The sequence below is a fragment of the Podarcis tiliguerta genome (assembly GCF_965153285.1).
Source record: "Podarcis tiliguerta genome assembly, chromosome: 3".
NCBI lineage: Eukaryota > Metazoa > Chordata > Lepidosauria > Squamata > Lacertidae > Podarcis > Podarcis tiliguerta.
This window is the reverse complement of record NC_139536.1, coordinates 111,483,389-111,505,586: the sequence shown is the minus strand read 5'-3', so window position 1 is coordinate 111,505,586 and position 22,198 is coordinate 111,483,389. Positions and strand designations below refer to the sequence as shown.

General features: G+C 44.2%; 1 protein-coding gene across 10 annotated transcripts in view; it reads right to left on the bottom strand.

The window, feature by feature from the left end:
• Positions 1-22,198, bottom strand: part of ATP7B (ATPase copper transporting beta) — a 49,168-nt gene that overhangs the window by 13,084 nt on the left and 13,886 nt on the right. For all 10 annotated transcript variants that reach the window (XM_083435275.1, XM_083435279.1, XM_083435281.1 and 7 more), the window contains 11 exons: positions 18,673-19,885; positions 17,505-17,753; positions 16,476-16,639; positions 14,311-14,472; positions 11,906-11,982; positions 11,367-11,541; positions 11,007-11,240; positions 8,963-9,054; positions 7,767-7,894; positions 5,405-5,559; positions 164-298 (listed from right to left, as the gene is read on the bottom strand). In XM_083435275.1, coding sequence (XP_083291401.1) covers positions 164-298; positions 5,405-5,559; positions 7,767-7,894; positions 8,963-9,054; positions 11,007-11,240; positions 11,367-11,541; positions 11,906-11,982; positions 14,311-14,472; positions 16,476-16,639; positions 17,505-17,753; positions 18,673-19,885 — 2,784 coding nt within the window. The remainder of the gene's footprint in view (positions 1-163; positions 299-5,404; positions 5,560-7,766; positions 7,895-8,962; positions 9,055-11,006; positions 11,241-11,366; positions 11,542-11,905; positions 11,983-14,310; positions 14,473-16,475; positions 16,640-17,504; positions 17,754-18,672; positions 19,886-22,198) is intronic.

Sequence of the window (22,198 nt, the reverse complement as noted above, 5' to 3'; positions counted from 1 at the left end):
CCCTGTCCCAATGGGGCAGAGAAGCATACATTCAACATACTCCAGAGTGACTTAACTTCAGATTACACACTTAAGGAAAAAAATCCTGTCTGCTGTGATTTGTGAATATAAGCAAAGCTTCCAAACAACAATACAGCATAATAAATCAGTATATAGTACTTACAGTGAAGTATTTCAGCACAATATCAAAGTGTACAAATCCGATTACAATCCAGGCCACTAGAGTTGCAACGGAAATGATGACTATAAAAGGGACAAAATATCCACTAAATCTGTCCGCCAGCTGCTGGATGGGTGCCTATAAATTGAGAAGATACATTTATATTTATGCAGAACAGAACAGCTGCATGAACTCCACTATTAAGCCTTTTACAAATACTGTACAGTAGTACCTTGGTTGTCAAACGCCTTGGTTTGACAATATTAACCTTATGTGCCATTTCCAGGGTAAGAATTTGGAGGGGTAAGAATTGATCCCATTTGACTTCCGAATGCCGCAAACCCGGAAGTTTGTGTTCCGGTTTGCAAACGTTTTTTGGAAGCTGAACGTCCAAGGCAGCTTCCAATTGAGTGCAGGAAGCTCCTGCAGCCAATCGGAAGCCGCGCCTTGGTTGTCAAACATTTTCGGAAGTCGAACGGATTTCCGGAACGGATTTCCTTCGACAACCAAGGTACAACTGTATACCTGCTTTGTAGGGGCACCTTCCTTTGACAAAATCCCCACCACCCAGCCCTCAGATTAATTACAAGAAGAGCGGTCACTAGTTAATCAAAGGCTACCCTTGCTGTGTTTTCAGATGATCCCTGAAAGAGCTCCTTCCATCCTGCCAGTGCCATCAACTAGACTGGGGGACCCAACAGAGAAGCCCCACAATGATCATAGAATCATAGAGTTGGAAGAGACCACAAGGGCCATCGAGTCCAACCCCCTGCCAAGCAGGAAACACCATCAGAGCACTCCTGACATATGGTTGTCAAGCCTTTGCTTAAAGACCTCCAAAGAAGGAGACTCCACCACACTCCTTGGCAGCAAATTCCACTGTCGAACAGCTCTTACTGTCAGGAAGTTCTTCCTAATGTTTAGGTGGAATCTTCTTTCTTGTAGTTTGGATCCATTGCTCCGTGTCCGCTTCTCTGGAGCAGCAGAGAACAACCTTTCTCCCTCCTCTATGTGACATCCTTTTATATATTTGAACATGGCTATCATATCACCCCTTAACCTCCTCTTCTCCAGGCTAAACATGCCCAGCTCCCTTAGCCGTTCCTCATAAGGCATCATTTCCAGGCCTTTGACCATTTTGGTTGCCCTCCTCTGGTTGTCCTTCTTGAACTGTGGTGCCCAGAACTGGACACAGTACTCCAGGTGAGGTCTGACCAGAGCAGAATACAGTGGCACTATTACTTCCCTTGATCTAGATGCTATACTCCTATTGATGCAGCCCAGAATTGCATTGGCTTTTTTAGCTGCCGCGTCACACTGTTGACTCATGTCAAGTTTGTGGTCAACCAAGACTCCTAGATCCTATTCACATGTACTGCTCTCAAGCCAGGTGTCACCCATCTTGTATTTGTGCCTCTCATTTTTTTTGCCCAAGTGCAATACTTTACATGATGGAACACCCTCTCTCAGAGACAATCTCTCTTTCTCTGCTGCCTTTATGCAGGCACTGAAGGGTCATCAATTCAGGCTTTCCCCCCTAAAAGACGCTGTGGTTTTACCTGGGACATCTTCCAATGTGTTTTAAAGCCTAGCTGGTTTTAAGTAGTATTATGCTGGTTTGGTTTAGGGCTTTAATTGGGACTGGGACACTGGACGCTCAGGTTGCAAACGTGATCCGTGAGGGAGGCACGTTCACAACCCACAGCGTTCGCAACCCGCAGCGCCACGTCTGTACATGTGCAGGTTGCGATTTGGTCTTCTGTGCATGTGAGGAGCGCAATTTAGTGTTTTGGTGCATGTGCGAGCACCAAAACCCGGAAGTAACCCGAAAACGCGCAACCTGAAGTGTCTGTAACCCGAGGTATGACTGTACCATGGTTTTGTTTGGTCTGCTTGGTATTGCGTGATTTATTTATTTTTTGCAATTCTTTCCCCATTATTTGATTTTTTTAAATTCTTGTATTTCAATACTGAATTTAATACTGTACGGAAGCAAATAGGGGTGCCTGGCTTAACTCACGAGACTGCCCCATTATATAAAACAGGGCTTGCAGAAATAAAATAAAGGGAAAAGGTACACTTGTGGACGTAAAAAGAAATGAAAACCTCACCCCACAATCTGCTGCTATTTATTTTAGGTGGGTGTCAGGGAACTGCCATCGGAGCTGGAGGCGGAGAGAAGGCTCCAGAGGGATGCCGTAGAGGGTCCCAGTAGGGAGCGAGGCAGCCCATCTGCTGGGGAAGGAAATCAGCGTAACACCAGTGGAGAAGGGGGGCAGATGGGGGAATCGGAGAGGAGGCTCCAGGACTCCTCGCCGGAGACCAGCGGAGAGAGTACGGGTACTCCGCTGCCCACATCCTCCCTGCGCAGAAGACTTCCGCGCAGGGAGAGTAGGAGAAGACTGGGCGTCAAACAGCTTTTATGCTGGAAGAGGTTCAAGAAACGCCCACTGACGGATTCTGCCAGCGACTGAGGCAGCCACGAAACTTGAGGCTGTCCAGACAGAAAGGGTTCAACCAGGTAACCTAGCCAGGAGTGGTGGCAACTTACGCACGAGCAACCCCTAGAACCATTACAGTGGGGATGCAGAAGGGAGGGAGGAGAAAGCCTATCAGGAGGTTCACAGCAGGCATGAGGAGGACTCAGCAACCTCTACCTATGTGCCCCTCTTGCCCTAAATATTTGAACCCACCACTATTACTTCATCCATTATTGAGGCAAACCTGGGTTTAAATAAATGGGTCAGCTGCCTAAGAAGTTTGGCTCCAAGGCAGTATCTTCAGGTGCCAGGCAAAAACATTTCTCTTCAACCAGGCTAAGTTTGGCTGAGTAACATTTTAGGGCTATTAAATGGGTTTGTGTGTTGGGGGTGGTGTAATCGGTTTGTTTTTATTACGTATTTTGTATTCCCGTTTTGTATTTTTCTCTTGTGAATTGCCCTGGGATCTTTGGATGAAGGGCAGTATACAAAATTAATAGTAATAGTGGCAAAAAACCCAGCAGCAACAGCAGCAACTACTACAGGAGAAAGAGAGTTTTCCCAGACAAAGTATTTCCTCATGAAGCCCGGTAGTGCCACAACCAGTACAACTGTACTGAATAGCAGTGGAAGCAGGAGTCCCATGGCAGGGGGGGGGGGCACTCCATGTTTCCCACATTTTGATATCAATGGGAGATGAGCCAGTGTGTCAGGGAACTGCCATCGGAGCCAGAGGGAGAGGGAGGGCTCCAGAAGGATTCCGGAGAGCGTCTCGGGAGGGAGAGAAGCAGCACATCTTCTGGGGAAGGAAATCAGCGTAGCACCAGTGGAGGAGGGGGGCAGATGGGGGAATCGGCGAGGTGGCTCCAAGACTCCTCGCCGGGGACCAGCGGGGAGAGCACGGGTCCTCCAATGCCCACACCCTCCCTGCGCAGAAGGCTTCCGCGCAGGGAGAGTAGGCGGAGACTAGGCGTCAAATAACTTTTATGCTGGAAGAAGTTCAAGAAACGCCCACTGACGGATTCTGCCAGCGATTGAGACAGCCACGGGTGAGTGGCTGTTCGGACAAGAAAGGTTCACTCAGGCAACCCACCCAGGTGTGGCGCCGATTTACGCACGAGCAACCCCTAGAACCATTACACAGTGCTAGAGAGGGGAGAACCATAGTATTCACTGGTACAAGAAGCCAGCTATTGGGGAAGGTAGGGTAGGAGAGAAGAAAGACATCCATTTTCCCAGCTGCTTAGAAAAACGTAGCTTCTCATCCCAGAAGCACAGGCCTAGGGGAAAGTCTCATCTATCTCCCCAAGCACATAATGTTTGTACAAAAGAAAATAATTAGGATGCAGAAAGGCCTAGAATTTACATCCAAATGGATACATCCCAGTTGGGAGCGTGACAAGATTACAGCAGCAAAACCAAATAAAGGAGAGTCCAAAGGTCACCTGGGGGTGGAGGAGGAGGAAAAAACTTGCATGGGGTAGTATTTCAGACAGTAGCAGGCGAGAGAAGGGTTAGAAGAGAGGGAGGACTAGAGGCCAGTGAGAGGTCCTCAATTCAAAAGCAGCAATTGCACATGAATCTTCCATTGTACGTTCATAAGGCTCAGCTGAAATCTCCAGCTTCCCTGATTTCCCAGGTGGTTTTTTTTGGCTTTTTCACATTCTTACCTCAGAGGCAGGTACTCACGACCCCAGCAATTGCACTACAGTGGTACCTCGGGTTAAGTACTTAATTCGTTCCGGAGGTCCGTTCCTAACCTGAAACTGTTCTTAACCTGAAGCACCACTTTAGCTAATGGGGCATCCCGCTGCCGCTGCGCCGCAGGAGCATGATTTGTGTTCTCATCCTGAAGCAAAGTTCTTAACCCGAGGTACTATTTCTGGGTTAGCGGAGTGTGTAACCTGAAGCGTATGTAACCTGAAGCGTATCTAACCCGAGGTACCACTGTACATGCTGTTTCATAGAACTACAGATTTGGAGGAGACCTTGTAGTGCAAAATGCAGCTGGCTTACTTGAAGTTGGCTTCAAGATGGCTTCAAGTAAGATGAGACAGGTTCAGGAACCAGGTAAGCAGCCAGATGGAAGAGAGATGGACCTATGTCCTCTGGGAGAGATTTTGGGAGTATGGGCTGAGGATCCACAAAAAGCTTTGAGTGGCAGTATATGGGAAGCTTTTGGAGTCTACATAACATGATAGCACTTCTGGAGACCACATAACACCGGTCTTGAAAGACCTATATTGGCTCCCAGTACGTTTCCGAGAACAATTCAAAGTGTTGGTGCTGACCTTCCAAGCCCTAAACGGCCTCGGCGTCTCCACCCACATCTTTCTGCCCAGACACTGAGGTCCAGCGCCGAGGGCCTTCTGGCAGTTCACTTACTGCGAGAAGTGAGGGCCTTCTTGGTAGTGGCGCCTGCGCTGTGGAACACCCTCCCACCAGATGTCAAAGAGATAAACAACTACCTAACGTTTAGAAGACATCTGAAGGCAGCCCTGTTCAGGGAAGTTTTTAATGTGTGACATTCTAATCTTTGTTGGAAGCCGCCCAGAGTGGCTGGGGAAACCCAGCCAGATGGGCAGGGTACAAATAATAAATTATTATTATTATTATTATTATTATTATTATTATTATTATTATTACCCTTGTTAGATTCCCCCCCCTCCAATACCCAATACAGATGTCAAATGCCACAACAAAAACACTGATTCAAGGCAGCTCCCCCCCCAAAAAAACCCCACTTCAAATGAACATGCTTTACCTTTGACATCTGAGCTTCTTCTACCAGTTTTACAATTTGTGCCAAGGTGGTATCAGAGCCAACGTGAGTTGCTTTCACAAGCACGGAGCCATGTGCGTTGAGGGAGCCTGCGATTACTGTGCTGCCAGGTTTCTTGATGACAGGCATGGCTTCTCCTACAAGAATGAAGCAAAATCAACCAACAGCTTCTTCTAGCTTCTCCCTCACGCAGAAAGGAGTACAACGTCACATGGCACGTAGCTCAACTCTGGAATTCTCTCCCGCCAAGAAGTAGTGATTGCCATTACCTCTAATGGCTTCAAAAGAGGTTTAGACAAATCCAGACGGGGGATAAGGCTATCAATGGCGATGAGTCACAATGGCTATGTTACACCTCCACTGTTGAAAGCAGCACCCCCCTGAATACCATGTGCAAGGAATCACAGGTAAGGAGAGTGCTGCTATGCTCAGGTCCAGCTCATGTATACCTGAAGGAGCATCTCCACCTCCATCGTTCTGCCCGGACACTGAGTTCCAGGACTGAGGGCCTTTTGGTGGTTCCCTCACTGCAAGAAGTGAGGTTACAGGGAACCAGGCAGAGGGCCTTCTCAGTAGTGGCGCCCGCCCTTTGGAACGCCCTCCCACGAAATGTCAAAGGAAAAAACAACTACCAGACTTTTAGGAGACATCTGAAGGCAGCCCTGTTTAGGGAAGTTTTTAATATTTGATGTTTCATAGTGTTTTTAATATTCTGTTGGGAGCTGCCCAGAGTGGCTGGGGAGGCCTGGCCAGATGGGCGGGGTCTAAGTAATTTATTATTATTATTATTATTATTATTATTATCATCATCATCATCATCATCATAAAAATTATTAATTTCCAAAAACAAACAAACAAACAATCTATTTATAATCAAACCATTCTTAATAACATTGTTAAGTGACTTCCTCAAATCCCCCTGGTTGAATTTCATTGTATGCCATTTTAACAGTTTTCCAAAAACAATTTTCTCAAAAAATTAACTTGGTCACTTAACATCTTTCATTCTTTCTAATTTAGCTTGAAACATCTTAATTCCTACCCTTACATATTTAAATCCTAAGCCTATCTAATATTTCCAAGCTTTTCCAGTTACATTATCTTAACATATTTAGCGAAGTACTCTTTAAATTTCATCCATTCTTGCAGGTACTCCTCTTCCTTCTGGTCGCAGACTCTTCCAGTCAGGTCGGCTAGCTCCGAAAAATCCATCATCTTAATCTTCCATTATTATTATCATTATTATTATCATTATTATTATTATTACTACTACTTCTACTATTATTAGCAGCTTTCCACAGCCATCTGGTTGGCCACTGTGAGAACAAGATACTGGGCTGGATAGGTCACTGGCCTAATCCAGCATGGATCTATTTTGTTCTCATGATATGCAGAGAACCATCCAATTTTGACAAGCATGTGGATGGATGCACCAATAACTGATGTATCTGGAAAATGCCTGCCTTACACCTGTGATTCTACTTCTTCTAAGAGGGGACACCTCTTTGTTCCCTGAAAAACCTGCTGTGCCCAAACGTTTAGATCAAGATCTACCAGAAGCGAAACAAGATTTAAAATTCATGCTACCAGCCAGAGAAGCACTGGACACTAGTATCTGCCTGTTAAGCTGCAACTATATCCTACTAGCCGGGAAAAGTGAAAGAAGAATTGTTGCAAGCAAATAATTTCACTGGGATTACTGTAATCTGAGAAGTTGTTTTTGGTTCTCGGCACTGATTATTGGGCTAATGAAGCACCACAGATCATAAAGCGACTCCAGCCCTCAAGGGACGCAATGCCAGGACATTACACCAGTGGAAATATTTAAGACTGGAGCTCTAAAACTAATTGCAAGCATTGGCAAACATTTATGTGGGAATTAGTTCCTTTGTTATTCCTAACAAATGTTGTGCATCTTGCACCTTCACACCATCTACCGTATTTTCGCTCTATAAGATGCACCACACCATAAGATGCACCTAGTTTTTGGAGGAGGAAAACAAGAAAAAAAATATTCTGAAACTCAGAAGCCAGAACAGCAAGAGGGATCGCTGCACAGCGAAAGCAGCAATCCCTCTTGCTGTTCTGGCTTCTGGGATAGCTGCGCAGCCTGCATTCGCTCCATAAGACGCACACACATTTCCCCTTACTTTTTAGGAGGGGAAAAAGTGAGTCTTATAGAGCAAAAAATACGGTACTCATGAACAGATATATGATCTATGATCTATTTTGTCTCTCTCCCGATGCACCTGCACAGCATTAATTCTTTGTTCCACAGACCAAGCCCATGCAAAGCTCAGTCCCTGGGAACCTGCTACTGTTCAATTAAGAATGCAAAAGTTACCAGTGATGAGGGATTCGTCTGCCATAGAGCTGCCTTCAACCACTTTCCCATCAACTGGAAATTTCCCACCGGGTACCACCTTTACGACGTCTCCTCGCTGAACCAGTTCAACGGGCACTTGTTCCTCCCTGTAAGTGAGATCTCATAGTTAAGAAAAAGGGGCTCCATTTTAGCCATACCACTGAAATGAGAGAAACTCTAGTATCTGAAAAGCAGCAGGCACACAGCAGTACAAAAGCACACACGGAGAAATAAACTCAGTGTAGTAAGGAGATGCAAATGGACTTTGCACTGGAATGCAAAGACAAATTTGGAGTGTAAATTGCGGTCTAAAATCTGCTACAGTGACAGCAGCAAGAATATTAATGGCTCAGAAATGGAAGAATGAAGAGTTACCAACATTGGAAGAATGGAGAATGAAGATGACGGACTTTGCAGAACTTGATAGACTGACAGGAAGGATTCGAAATCGACGAGATCAGAGATTCACAGAAGATTGGGAAAAGTTTACAGAGTATATGCATAACTTAAGTGAAAAACAAATAACGCTTGTAAGCTTTAATGAAGCTCTGTAAAGAGAAATGCTAGAATATGAGTGAAACAAGATTTAATTTACAAATAATGGGTGAGGTTTTAGAAATGTGTAAGAAATTAAGAAGGGAAGGAGTATCAGGCAAGTTGAGGGAAGTAAAAAAAAAAAGAGATTGGATGTAAAAAAAGATGTATGATTTGTATTAATTTTTTTTATTTGAAAATTGAATAAAAATTTATATTTTTTTTAAAAAAAGACAAATAAATAAATAAAATCTGCTACACCTGCCTCTGCCTCATCGCAAACACACACCCCTACCTCTCCCCCCCCCCCAAATTGAAGTCCAACTAATACCAGGACAGAGTGAGGAAGACTGGACACTACGCATCTAAGACTCAACCGTGATGGTATTCCATCTCTTCCAATACAAATAAACCTCCTGAATACCACATAGAGGTTTCATTTATGCATTTATAAGCCCACTCCAATATATAAAACCAACTGAATGCAGTGAAAAAGCACACGAAAAACATTACAGCAAATGGAGCACTCTCCCCTAAAAGCCAGTTACATCCATCGCAGCTTATTTACCTCTGAACTGGATTTGCGAAATCTCAGAAGACTACATCGTAAGAAAAACGGGAAAGAATTACTACTGGCGTACCTGATGACACAGTTGTCAGCTCCAAGTGTCACTACAACAGCTTCTGTAGCTTGAAGAGAGATTAATTTGGCAAGTGCTGCTGATGTTTTGCTCTATGAAGCAGAGATAGAGAACGGTGATTGGAAGGCATGATACATTTACTCAGTTCCCCGCTGAATTTCACTTATGCTAAAACTCAAAATATGCTCCATTGGCCATTTTTTCCATTAAGTATTGCATGCCACAGCACCCATCACTCAAGATACATGGGAAACCCATTCAGCACCTGAAGTATAGTATTATGTAGATGGCTTAGCGCTGTATGGGCCGGGAGCCAAGTGTATGCTTGCTTTTGAAAGATAAACATGCCCAGTTATCTATGGGTACTGGTGTACTTCTTGAGTTTTATTGCTGTAACATTTTGGCCTTTTGTTCCCTGCTCTAGAATCCGAACAAAAATATAGGAATCAGGTCAGTGGGCCATGTTGTCCAACATCCTGGTCTCTCAGTCACCAACCAGACAGCTCTGGGAAATCCGCAAGCAGAATCTGAGGGGACTGCGCCTGCCTCCCAGAGTTCTTTGCTCCTCTGCCTCCATCATGTGATGAAGGATGGTACCAAACCCATCCAGGTCATCAGCAGCCTATCACATCTACCATTCAGTGTGGTGTAGTGGTTAGGAGCGGTAGACTTGTAATCTGGTGAACCGGGTTCGCGTCTCCGCTCCTACACATGCATCTGCTGGGTGACCTTGGGCCAGTCACACTTCTCTGAAGTCTCTCAGCCCCACTCACCTCACAGAGTGTTTGTTGTGGGGGAGGAAGGGAAAGGAGAATGTTAGCTGCTTTGAGATTCCTTCAGGTAGTGATAAAGTGGGATATCAAATCCAAACTCCTCTTCTTCTTCTTCTTCTTCTTCTTCTTCTTCTTCTTCTTCTTCTTCTTGTAAGACCAATCGTTCCTTCTGTACTAACTCCCACATGTTACCAAGGCAGTTACTTAAACTTAATGTTCACTCTTGTAAATTACTAATACAGTGGTGCCCCGCAAGACGAATGCCTCGCAAGACGGAAAACCCGCTAGACGAAAGGGTTTTCCGTTTTGGAGGTGCTTCGCAAAACGAATTTGCTATGGGCTTGCTTCGCAAGACGAAAATGTCTTGCGAGTTCCTGCGGGGTTTCCCCCCCCCTTTTCCCCAAGCCGCTAAGCCGCTTAACAGCTGATCCGCTAAGCCGCTTAACAGCTGATCTGCTAAGCCGCTTATCAGCTGATCCGCTAAGCCCGCTAAGCCGCTAATAGCGCTAATCTGCTAATGGGTTTGCTTCGCAAGACGAAAAAAACCGCAAGACGAAGCGACTCGCGGAACAGATTCTTTTCGTCTTGCGAGGCACCACTGTACAGGCAGACTCAACCTGGGGAAGTTGTGAACTCCTACCCAACTCGGTTTCCAAAGAAAGGTTAGAGGGGGATCTTTTAGAGTTATGTTGCTATCCTCAAAGCACAGAGTCAGAACGGATATTCTGTGGGGTCCATGCTCACTGGGTGGGGGGGAACTGCTACACTATCAGGCACGCCCAACTCTCTAGAGACTGCGATCTACTCCCAGTATAATAAAACTGGCAGTGATCTTTTTTTTTTGCCAGGGGGGTGGGATTCCCAAAGTTGTTGAGCTTTTTAGGGGTGGAGTGCCCAGAGTTCTTGTACACAGTACTGTATCGTTCAAACACTATGCCACTGACGCAGGGATTTGTGGCGGCGGCAATGGGACATAGCACCGGGAGCAGAGCGATGTACTACACAGGACTACACAGGCGATCACCTTTCTGAATCCCGCGATCGACCGGGAGCACCCCGGGGACCCACCTGTCGATCGCGGTTGACCGGTTGAACATGTCTGAACTAGTGCATCTGCATCATGCTGACCTCTCTGTGCCTCACCCTCTCTCTATCCCTCCCAGCATGCAACAGCAACCCATCTGCTGGGAAGCTAGCATGGTGGTGCCACCTCACTCGGCACGTTGCTTCTGGTAGGGTCCCCTCTAGGACTGAGTCTTAATATACGTTACCTTTGCTATGTGCTCCAGCCACCGTCCAAGAGATATGAACACAAACAGCATTGGAGGGGTGTCGAAAAAGGTGATGGGGCTTTGCTCTGCCTTTTCACCTATGGCAACCATCAGAATGACACATGAGTAGATGTAGGCGATAGACGTGGCCAGCACTATCAGGACGTCCATATTGGCCATCCTGTGCTTAAGGGACTTGTAGGCTTGGACGTAGAAGTACCATCCGCCGAAGAACTGTCAAAAGAAAACCACCTATTTTTGTAACACTTTTGCTGGCTTGATGAAGCCTTTCGTCCACTGTGTAAATATCCAATTGTGTAATGGGAGATTAAAAAGAAAGGAAATATTCTTGAAATGTACCTGGACCAAAGTGCAAAGGAGAAAGAAAAGAAGGTTGAGAATAGATAATCCAGGGATCACATTTTGCTCCAGAGCCATTGATCTGTGCTGCTGACCATCAGGTATTAGCATGTAAATCATTAAGATCAAGACAGGGATACCAAATACCAGGCTGCATAAGAACGATTTCCTCCATCTGAAAAGGCAGGGAATCCACAGTATTAGGGTCTTCAAATCTCCTTGGTAACTAAATAGGCAAATATTGCACAAGGCCTGCTTCTGCTGATAGCAGTGCCAGCTGAGGAACCACTAAACCCCAAATATAGATTTCTGATTCCACGTTTCAGCTCAAGGCATTCATATACTTAGCTACACTTCTGTAAAACAAAGACAATCAAAAGTAATGTGAAACGTTTGCACCCACAAAAAACTGAACACTCACAATTTTCAGTCACACAAATACCTACATACCACAGATATTCAGTTACCTGCATTGGGAATTATTGTGTTGCCATCTGTATCTATCAACCACACCCTTTCATATATGTAGCTATACTTACTGTCGGATCTCCTCTTTGTGATCCAAGTTATGATCCTTTGGATCCCTTTTAGCCAAAGATGCCTGAAAACCGATCCCCTTTACAAAAAAGAAATAAATAAAAATAAATATGAAATAAAAATAGCTCAAATGAAGTACTGCTGGTTACATAAAACTAAAACACTGCTCTATGATTTTTCAAGCTCTCAAAATCTGGGTTTTCAGATTTTAGAACCATTTCCTGATATGTAGCTCTGATTTGTATAGACTTTCCAAAATCTAAAAACAGCTGGTTTTGCTATTATTTCACTAGTATCAAATATTAACTGGAACCCAAATAAAAGGAAAATTGGAGAAAACAAACACTAATTAGATCCAATTATATCCAATTATGCATTTTATCATCATTCCTGAAAATGTATCTGAACCGACCAGACCTTTAATGGTTTTTGAATATTTACTCAAAGATCCTTCACAGAGAAGGGAACCTTATCCAAAAATCCATACAACACTGTTGCAAGAAAACCCTAGACTTCCACAGAAAAACTCAGGGGCATAATTTAAATGTTTCCATGAATGAAGCCAAGTGGAATATTGTATGGGACAAAATACTGAGCGAAAGAGCCCATAAAAGGGAAAATTATTTTAAACTAATACACAGATGGTACATGACTCCTCACATCCTTAGTAAAATTACAGGTGAGCAGTCCATTGTGCTAGATGGGAAGTAGGGAGTCAGGAACCTTCTTCCATATGTGGTGGTCCTGTGAAAAAATAAATGAGTTTTCGAAAAGGGTATTCTATGAAATGGGACTAATAACGGGGCTATGTCTAGATCCAAAAACGGCATTACATTATGTATCTCCCCCCCCCATAAAATTTATATACCACTTGATTGTAAAAGGAAACCTCAAAGCTTAAAAGAAAATTTCAAAAGACTATAATTGGCTACCGCTGTCCATGCATGGACTTCTTTGGAGGATTCCATAAGGTAGCTTTGAAAAGAAGATAGATATTAAATACTAACAGTTGACAGGAAATGTCGTGTAAATGCAACGTGACTGATCCTCTTAATTTTGCTTGTTATTCTTGGAAGTTTTCTATTTTGTTGATACGTGCACGTCAAAAAAAAAAAAAAAACTACACTAAAAACTATCAAATATCACCAGTATGTTACCACCTTAATTATTTCGAATAACACTATACAGGAATTTAGTACTACTGTCCCTCGTTTTTGTATTTCTTCTCCTGTTTTCATTTTAGTCTCATAGCTTAATTTTTCCCTATGAAGTGGCTTCACACAGCTTTTATCCACAGACTGAATCAAAATTTAAAATGTTATTCCTTTATTGTTTTTAGAATTCCACAGTAAACAAGGAAACCAACATGCCAGAAAAGTCTACCTTTTAAAAAACAAATTCTATCCTTGAAGAACATTATTGTTCTCCCATGATCCGGAATGATTCTCCTGACTGTGCTTCACTGTACAGACTTCTTTGTTATCCTCATTTTTCCTACAGTAGCTGCAGAACTGGGGTTGATCATCCTTAAATTTTAAAGAATTCAGACTTTTTGCTAAGCTACCGATCTGCAACTTGCGTTGGGCTTCCTATAAAGCTCTACTCTGAGCAACCATTACAGTAAACTTCAATGTGCTATAAGACAAGATCTCAAGAAGCACTTTTATAAATTGACGCTTTGCTTTACAGGAGTTTGAGGAATGTTCAACACCATTCCCGGGATCATTTTCACATTTGTTTTGCAGCCTGCTATTTCCCTTGCCAACAAAGGTCTGTATAGTAAAAGCTATGGTTTTCCCAGTAGTAATGTATGGAAGTGAGAGCTGGACCATAAAGAAGGCTGATCGCCGAAGAATTGATGCTTTTGAATTATGGTGCTGGAGGAGACTCTTGAGAGTCCCATGGACTGCAAGAAGATCAAACCTCTCCATTCTTAAGGAAATCAGCCCTAAGTGCTCACTGGAAGGACAGATCCTGAAGCTGAGGCTCCAATACTTTGGCCACCTCATGAGAAGAGAAGACTCCCTGGAAAAGACCCTGATGTTGGGAAAGATGGAGGGCACAAGGAGAAGGGGATGACAGATGGTTGGACAGTGTTCTCAAAGCATGAGTTTGACCAAACTGCGGGAGGCAGTGGAAGACAGAAGTGCCTGGCGTGCTCTGCTCCATGGGGTCACGAAGAGTCGGACACGACTAAACAACAACAACAATTTCCCTGAGAAACGACGATAGCCTGCAGCCATGTGTCTAGTGTGAAAGTTTACTAACCAGTAAACACAACTAGCAGCCTGGCTGGCGCAAAACTTGTAACGCCCACCTTACTGATACTGACCCCTAGCTCCTGCGGCAATGGCAAATGCAGTTGGGCTTTTTAAAAAATAAATAACAAAAGGTTTTAATAGCTTACCTCGATAATCTTTATAACGTCTCGAGGACCAACAACTTCCGGGTCAAAGCGGATGTGAGCTTTGGAAGTAGCCAGCACTACAGATGCATAAAGAATGCCGGGCGTTTTGGTAAGCTTGGATTCAATGTTATGAACACATGAAGCACAGGTCATCCCTAGGACCTGAAAGAGAACTGAAGTTAGTGTTAACATGGGAAGTTGCCTTATAAACCACCAGACCATTGGTCCACCTGGTCCAGGTACAGCTAACTTGGTGCCCTCCAGATGCTGTGGATTCCTTTTTTATCTTTTTTCTTTTAATCTTTATTGATTTAAAATACAAACATAAAAGATCATTTACAACAGAAAGAAAGAAAAGAAAGAAAGAAAAGAAAGGATGCGAAGAAAAGGGGGGGAAGTACAGTGGTACCCCGCAAGACGAATGCCTCGGAAGACGAAAAACTCGCAAGACGAAAGGGTTTTTCGTTTTCTGAGGTGCTTCGCAAGACGGATTTTCCTAAGGGCTTGCTTCGCTAGACGAAACGGCCCTGCCTCTCCTGTCATGGCAACGCGCACTGCACGCACGCACGCTCGCTTCCCCGCTCCTCCGGCTCCCTCCCACCTTCCCGTTGCCGCCAGCACCTCTCGCCGCTGCCCACCCCCCTCGCGCGCTCCCCTCAGAGAGCCGTTGCCGCCAGCGCCTCTCTCTCCCTGGAGTCGCGCTCCTGAGCCCCGCCGCCCTCCAGCAGCCGCGTCGCACAGTGGCCACAACGCGCGGGTGAGTCCGAGGTACCGGCTGCGGCAGCTGCCCTGCTTCTCCCCGCCCCTCCCCGCCGTTGTCAGTGTTTAAATGCAGTGGTGCTTCGCAAGACGAAAAAACTCGCATAACAGAAAAACTCGCGGAACGAATTAATTTCGTCTTGCGAGGCACCACTGTATACAAAAGGAAAATACATCATCTCAAATAACAGGTGAATAAAAGTTATGGATGTAAAACTTCCAATCGTTCTCATTACACTGTTTATACTGTCACTGTTTTCTCGCGCAGCTTTATGTTATTTCATATTATTTTCATATAATCCGAAAAGATATCTGTTACACTTTTTTACTTACAGGTATCATTCAAGTTCTGCTAGTATAATGTCAGGAATATTATTTGTACAATATAATCTTAAATAGTCTTTAAATATTCTCCATTCTCCATATACTTTCTGATCTGAACATGGAACAAAGGGAAAGATTGTGGAGGGTAGATATGAAATTTACAGCATGTTATAATCTTAGGGAAAACACCATGAAGATGCTGTACAGATGGTACCATACCCCTTTAAAACTTGCTAAAATGTACAAAAGCAGATCACCAACTTGCAGGAGATGCAAAAAAGATACAGGGTTGTACTATCATATGTGGTGGACCTGTGTAGTTATCCGTGAATTTTGGAACAATATCTACAATGAATTCAAGAAATTATTCAAACTTACTTTTAAAAAAAGACCAGAGATTTTTCTGTTAGGTATCTTACCGACAGAAATTAAAAATATATATAAGACCATTGTTCATGTATGCAATCACGGCAGCTAGAATACTTGTGGCGAGAAACTGGAAAAGCGAAACATCACCAATGATAACAGAGTGGCAGACACTTATGATAGAGTACTGTATTTTTTGCTCTATAAGACTCACTTTTTCCCTCCTAAAAAGTAAGGGGAAACGTGTGTGCGTCTTATGGAGCGAATGCAGGCTGCGCAGCTATCCCAGAAGCCAGAACAGCAAGAGGGATCACTGCTTTCGCTGCGCAGTGATCCCTCTTGCTGTTCTGGCTTCTGGGATTCAGAATATTTTTTTCTTGTTTTCCTCCTCCAAAAACTAGGTGCGTCTTATAGAGCGAAAAATACGGTACTTGCAACTAGCCAAACTGACGGGAAGAGTTAGAGGAGTTCCAAATCAAAAAGATGTTGTGGATTCCAATTCCCATCAACCCCAGCCAGAATATCCAGCGATCAGGAAGCAGAAACTGCTCAAAATGTGAAGCTGCAAAGGTGGAGCCAAATATCGATCAAGATGCCAACTTTCTGACCACACAAAAGGCCTCTAGCGACAGAACACCCAATGAGAACAAGAGTGAGGTGTGTTAAGAGGCAGAGAAAAGGTTCGGTCAAACAAGCACACACTTTGTGAATCTCACCTTAAGATCTATATTGCCATCTGCACCAGGATAGTCTTGCATGATTGACGCTCCGAAACCGAGGTTCTCAATCAGCTGGGCTATTTCAAGGGGCTGAATTCTGTCCGGCTTATATTTTACTTCAACTTTCCCTGCCATCAAGGCAACGAGGACAGAAACTATTCCTGTAGTGAGAGAACTGCATTCACGCATTTGGGTTTCTCTTCATGAAAACCATATGAAATTGTGCTTACTGTATTAGTTATGTATTTTGATTAGGAATTTTGATTTTCCAGATTGTTAACAACTTCCGAGATCTGTGAATAGTAAGCCATCTATAAATGGACTAAATAATAATAATAATAATTTACGAGTCACCCACAACCAATGAGAGCAATATGCAATTCTTACTATTAAACAGATGTTTTTATTATTCAACTCAGGCTACTATTTTAGACCCCTTTACTTGGAAGCATGCCCATCTGAAATAAAACGGTTATCACTTCAAAGAATATATATTTATGAAGGAGGCTAAGCAATGTATAAATGAGACTAACATATTTTTCGCCCTATAGGACGCACTTTTTCCCCTCCAAAAATGAAGGGGAAATGTGTGTGCGTCCTATGGGGCGGATGCAGGCTTTCGCTGAAGCCTGGAGAGCGAGAGGGGTCGGTGCGCACCGACCCCTCTCGCTCTCCAGGCTTCAGGAAGCTATCCGCAAGCCTTGCAAGCCCGCGGGAGTTCCCGCCGGGCTTGCGGATAGCAGCCTGTTCTGGGGGCTGGGGGGGAAATAATGCTTTTTTTATTCCCCCCCCCAAAAAAAACTAGGTGCACCCTATGGGCCAGTACGCCCTATAGGGCGAAAAATACGGTATATTTACTCCAATAGAATGAGATAGTCCCATTCAGGAGCAGGATGCTAATCCACCTCCTATGGTCCCAGATCTGCAGCAAACAATCCAGATAGCAGCAGCAGTTGAAAGCCACAGGCTCAACACACCCGAAGGCGATACCAAAACAACCAATATACTGCATATTAGCTATTTTACCATCTTCTTTTTGCAGATTCTTCTCGATGCTGGATACACACGATGCACAAGTCATGCCTGTGACCTGCATGAAACATTTATCGGTTTTTCCTGTTGTGGATGGCTTTGGAGGGTCGTTATACAAGTTCCTTTTCTGTGGCAAAACGTCTCCGCATGGCAACTGTGAAAGAGTTTCACTTCTCAGAGAAGAAGAGGCCAGCATGCTGGTCTCCATACTTCCAACAGCAGTAGGTCTCCCGTTGGTGGTATCTTGAATAAGAACATCAGAAATTGCATTCATAGGAGCAACAGCACAACTACAGCAACCATGGAACTATTTTACTGACATACAGTGTTGACCCAACATGCTACACTTAATTTACAAGGTTTGGTATTTTCTCCTAGGCTGCGCCTATGTATTGTATTCCAAATCTTAAAAGGATCAAGGCCAAGCACATCAGGGTGTTTCGTGATTCCAAAGCCAAGCAGTGAAACAGCTACTGAGGACTAGGCAGAACTCCAGAGAAATTCTGCTTATAACTTATAAACTAAACTGCAGTATGTTTAAGAAAGACAGTAGACAGGTTGTACAGTTTGTTGATCAGTAGGGATGGGTGAGAAATTCAATTCAGTTCACATTTAAAGGTGAAGCTACATAATTTGCACTTTCCAAAACACTAAGGGAACCTAAACACACCCATCCCAGAAATCTGAGCTTCTCCAAATTTTGCAGTGCAGTTCTCTAGTCATGAAATGAGACCTGCGGGTGTAGGGCAGTACAGTATACAATTATTATTAGTAGTAGTAGTAGCAGTAGTATATAAAATGCATATATTAAGGAAAAGTGTGCATAATATGCACACATTAGTAGCAATAGCATATAAAATTGCATTTTTTATTTCTAAAAATAAATATTAGAAAAACTAGCTTTGCAAAAATGTTCATATTGGGCCAAATTCACCACAAAAGTATATACTAAGAGACATTCACACTAAGTTATAATGAATGAGTTGTGGTTTTTAATTGCAAGCTGGTGTGGATATGCGGATAACTCAATTTCGGATTTTGAAAAATGTGAAACTGAGAGAAACCCAAATCGACACTTTTGCCCATCCCCTAGATGCTAGTATGGAGGTGACAAGATCCTTTCCAATGAGGAAGTCGCCATTACGGAAAAACTGATTTGTACCTGTTAAGACAGAAGCATCAAATCCCATGTCTTCTATAGCAGATCTGAGTTCTTCAGAGTTGGTTATCATCAAACTGTAGTATATAATTGCCGTGCCTTCAGCTAAAGACACAGATATATGACTGACCCCTTTTCTTTGCGATATGGCGCTCTCAATGGATTTTACACAGGAATTGCAAGTCATTCCATCGATCCTAATCACAGTTGTACGAGATTCACTTTGCAGGACTACATGAGGAGGGTTGCTAGAGATACAAGGCAAAGACGATGGCGTGCTTAAGGTAAGCGGTCCATTATGGTCCTCAACTTGACTGGAAAAAGAGACTTTAAAGTTACCAGGCGGAAGGGCTTCGATAGCTTGCTGCAGTGAGGATGGAGTGATCAGATTCTGGTCAAACCACACAAGAGCATTTTTCTGTTCCAATGACACTTTAATACGCTGGACACCAGGCAAGTCCGAGACTGAACTTTCAATGAGGTTGGTGCAAGATTTGCACTGCATCCCTTCCACATTGAGCTCTACAACAGATGCGCTGGTCCCATTGTTTTCTACTGTCTCTCTGTCAGCAGGAATTCTTATATTTACCTGCTGTAAACGTTCTGCATCAATCAAGCCAAGTTTCAACGGGGCTTGTTTATGCTTAATAGTGCTTTCATATCCCAGGCTGTCTATGTTATTTTTTAATTCATCAGGCTTAATGATAAAGGGATGATAAGTAATGATGGCTTCTTGGCTGCTAAGGGTCACTCTGATCTTCTTCACCCCATGTAGTTTCCCAATCTTTTCTTCAATGGCGCTAACACAAGACTGACAGGTCATGCCTTCTATTTTGATCTTAACTAAAGCTTCATCGGTTCGTTGCCCTGAAGACTGCGTTGTATCTGCAACGCTGGCATCAAACCCCATGTCCTTGATTTCTTGGCAGATCTGATGGGGACTTATTTCCAGTTCCAAATACTTGACCACAGCGTTACTGTCCTTAAGAGACACCTTGATGTTTACAATTCCTTTTACCTTGGATATTCTGCCTTCTATGGAATGCACACAGGCTTGGCAAGTCATACCCCAAATACTGATGGTAATAGCATTCACTTGAGAATGAGGAGGGGGTAAGTGGTCCAAGTCCTCCACAAAGCTAGTGTTGTCAAATGCAAACTTTTGCTTCATTGCTGATGCCGGTATGTGGGCAGGCGAAGTGTGCCCAGGTACAACCTGAAATTTACAGAGAAAACAAAAGCAGAAATAATGTACTGTGGTGTTTACTTTGACGTATACAGTCAAGCCTCGGTTCCGGAAGCCCATTCAGCTTCCGAAATGTTTGACAACCAAGGCGTGGCTTCCGATTGGTTGCAGCAGCTTCCGGCACTCAATCGGAAGCCGCGTCAGACATCCGGCTTCCGAAAAATGTTTCAAAACCGGAGCATTTACAGTGGTACCTCGGGTTAAGTACTTAATTCATTCCGGAGGTCCATTCTTAACCTGAAACTGTTCTTAACCTGAAACATCACTTTAGCTAATGGGGCCTCCTGCTGCCGCTACACCGCAGGAGCCCGATTTCTGTTCTTATCCTGAAGCAAAGTTCTTAACCTGAAGCACTATTTCTGGGTTAGCGGAGTGTGTAACCTGAAGCGTATGTAACCTGAAGCATATGTAACCCGAGGTACCACTGTACTTCTGGGCAGTGCTTTTTTTCCTACAAAAAATGTCTAGAGGTACAGTGGTACCTCGGGATGCAAACAGGATCCGTTCCGGAGCCCCGTTACTTCCAGGTCGCTGCGGAGACCAACCGAAAAGTGCTCAACCTGAAGCATATTTATCCCGAGGTATTCATTTTCCTACTTATATTGAAATACTGCCCCTCAATGAGGCCAACTTTAGATTCACAAAATGTTTAGGGGTATGCGCCCCGCCCCCTCCCGCCCCCGAAATAAAAAAAAGGACTGCTTCTGGGTTTTCAGTGTTCGGGTGCTGTAACGTTCCAAAACGGAGGTGTTTGTGACCCGAGGTTTCACTGTACTGTTCTATATAGGTAGAAACAGTTCCTAACAATTTTGACATTGTAAACATAAATATACCAAACAGAGGGATGTGGAGTCCTCCAAATTGGGATGGTGTCTAATTATTTTGCTCTCTCATCCCACGCATGCTGCCCATCTGTGCTAGGGCATTGATGGACACTTTAGGGGGCTGAGGAATTACACTTAGTTCATTGGAAACTCTTAGTTAAACCCATTAGCGCTGTTAAGGAAGGGGTGGATGTTCAGTTACAGGACCCAGATTAAAGCCCTAATACAACCATGGATCCGCTACATGGCGTTGAGCACTCTGCACACACAACACCCCTGCACAATGGCATCACTGACCTCACCAGGAAATCTTACCTGTTCCGACATATTGCATGTGACATACAGTGGTACCCCGCAAGACGAATGCCTCGGAAGACGAAAAACTCGCTAGACGAAAGGGTTTTTCGTTTTCGAAGGTGCTTCGCAAGACGGATTTTCCTAAGGGCTTGCTTCGCTAGACGAAACGGCCCTGCCTCTCCTGTCATGGCGACGGTCATTGCACGCACACACACTCGCTTCCCCGCTCCTCCGGCTCCCTCCCACCTTCCGGCTGACGGCCAACCTTCCGGCTGCCTCGCACCGCTGCCCACCCCCCTCGCGCGCTCCCCTCAGGAGCCGTTGCCACCAGCAGCCAGCGTTGCAGCCAGAGTCGCACTCCTGAGCCCCGCCGCCCTCCAGCAGCCGCGTCGCGCGGTGGCCACAACGCACGGGTGAGTCCGAGGTACTGGGTGCGGCAGCTGTCCTGCCTCTCCCCGCCCCTCCCCGCCGTTGTTAGTGTTAAAATGCAGTGGTGCTTCGCAAGACGAAAAAACTCGCACAACGAAAAAACTCGCGGAACAAATTAATTTCGTCTTGCGAGGCACCACTGTACTAACAGATAAAACAGGGCCTTAATAATAGTTTTCATCTTTCTTTTTTTTTACATTTGCTACTCTGCTCTTAGATTTGTCATCTCTAGATAACCTATAAGCCTTAAGGCTGACAGCTGTGAATTTAGCTGTTTGTTTGCATTTTAAACAGCGCAATAAACAAGAGTAGTACAGTATACGAACCCAGAGATGTTTCATATTGGGAGCTACCAGCAATTGTCTTCCAGGAGGACATTTAGTCCTTAGCCTAACAAACTAACACAGCCAAGGTATAAGTCCTGATCATTTTTGTTAACCGTTCTTGCCACTGTCGTCTGGATTTCAACTGTAAGGAATTTGGCTTGAATCATACTCCAAGTAAACACACTGAAATCAATGGATTAAAGTTAATCATAACTACCTTATTTACGCAAATTTAATGAGCCATCAAATCTAATGCACACCTCAATTTTCAAAACCTTGAAACCAAAAAAGTATTTGCTGGTGAATATAAATGCGCCATCAAATCCAATGCTCACCTTAATTTTTGTGATGTAATTTGGCCAAAAAAGGTGTGCACCACATCCGAGTAAATACGGTAACCCAAATCC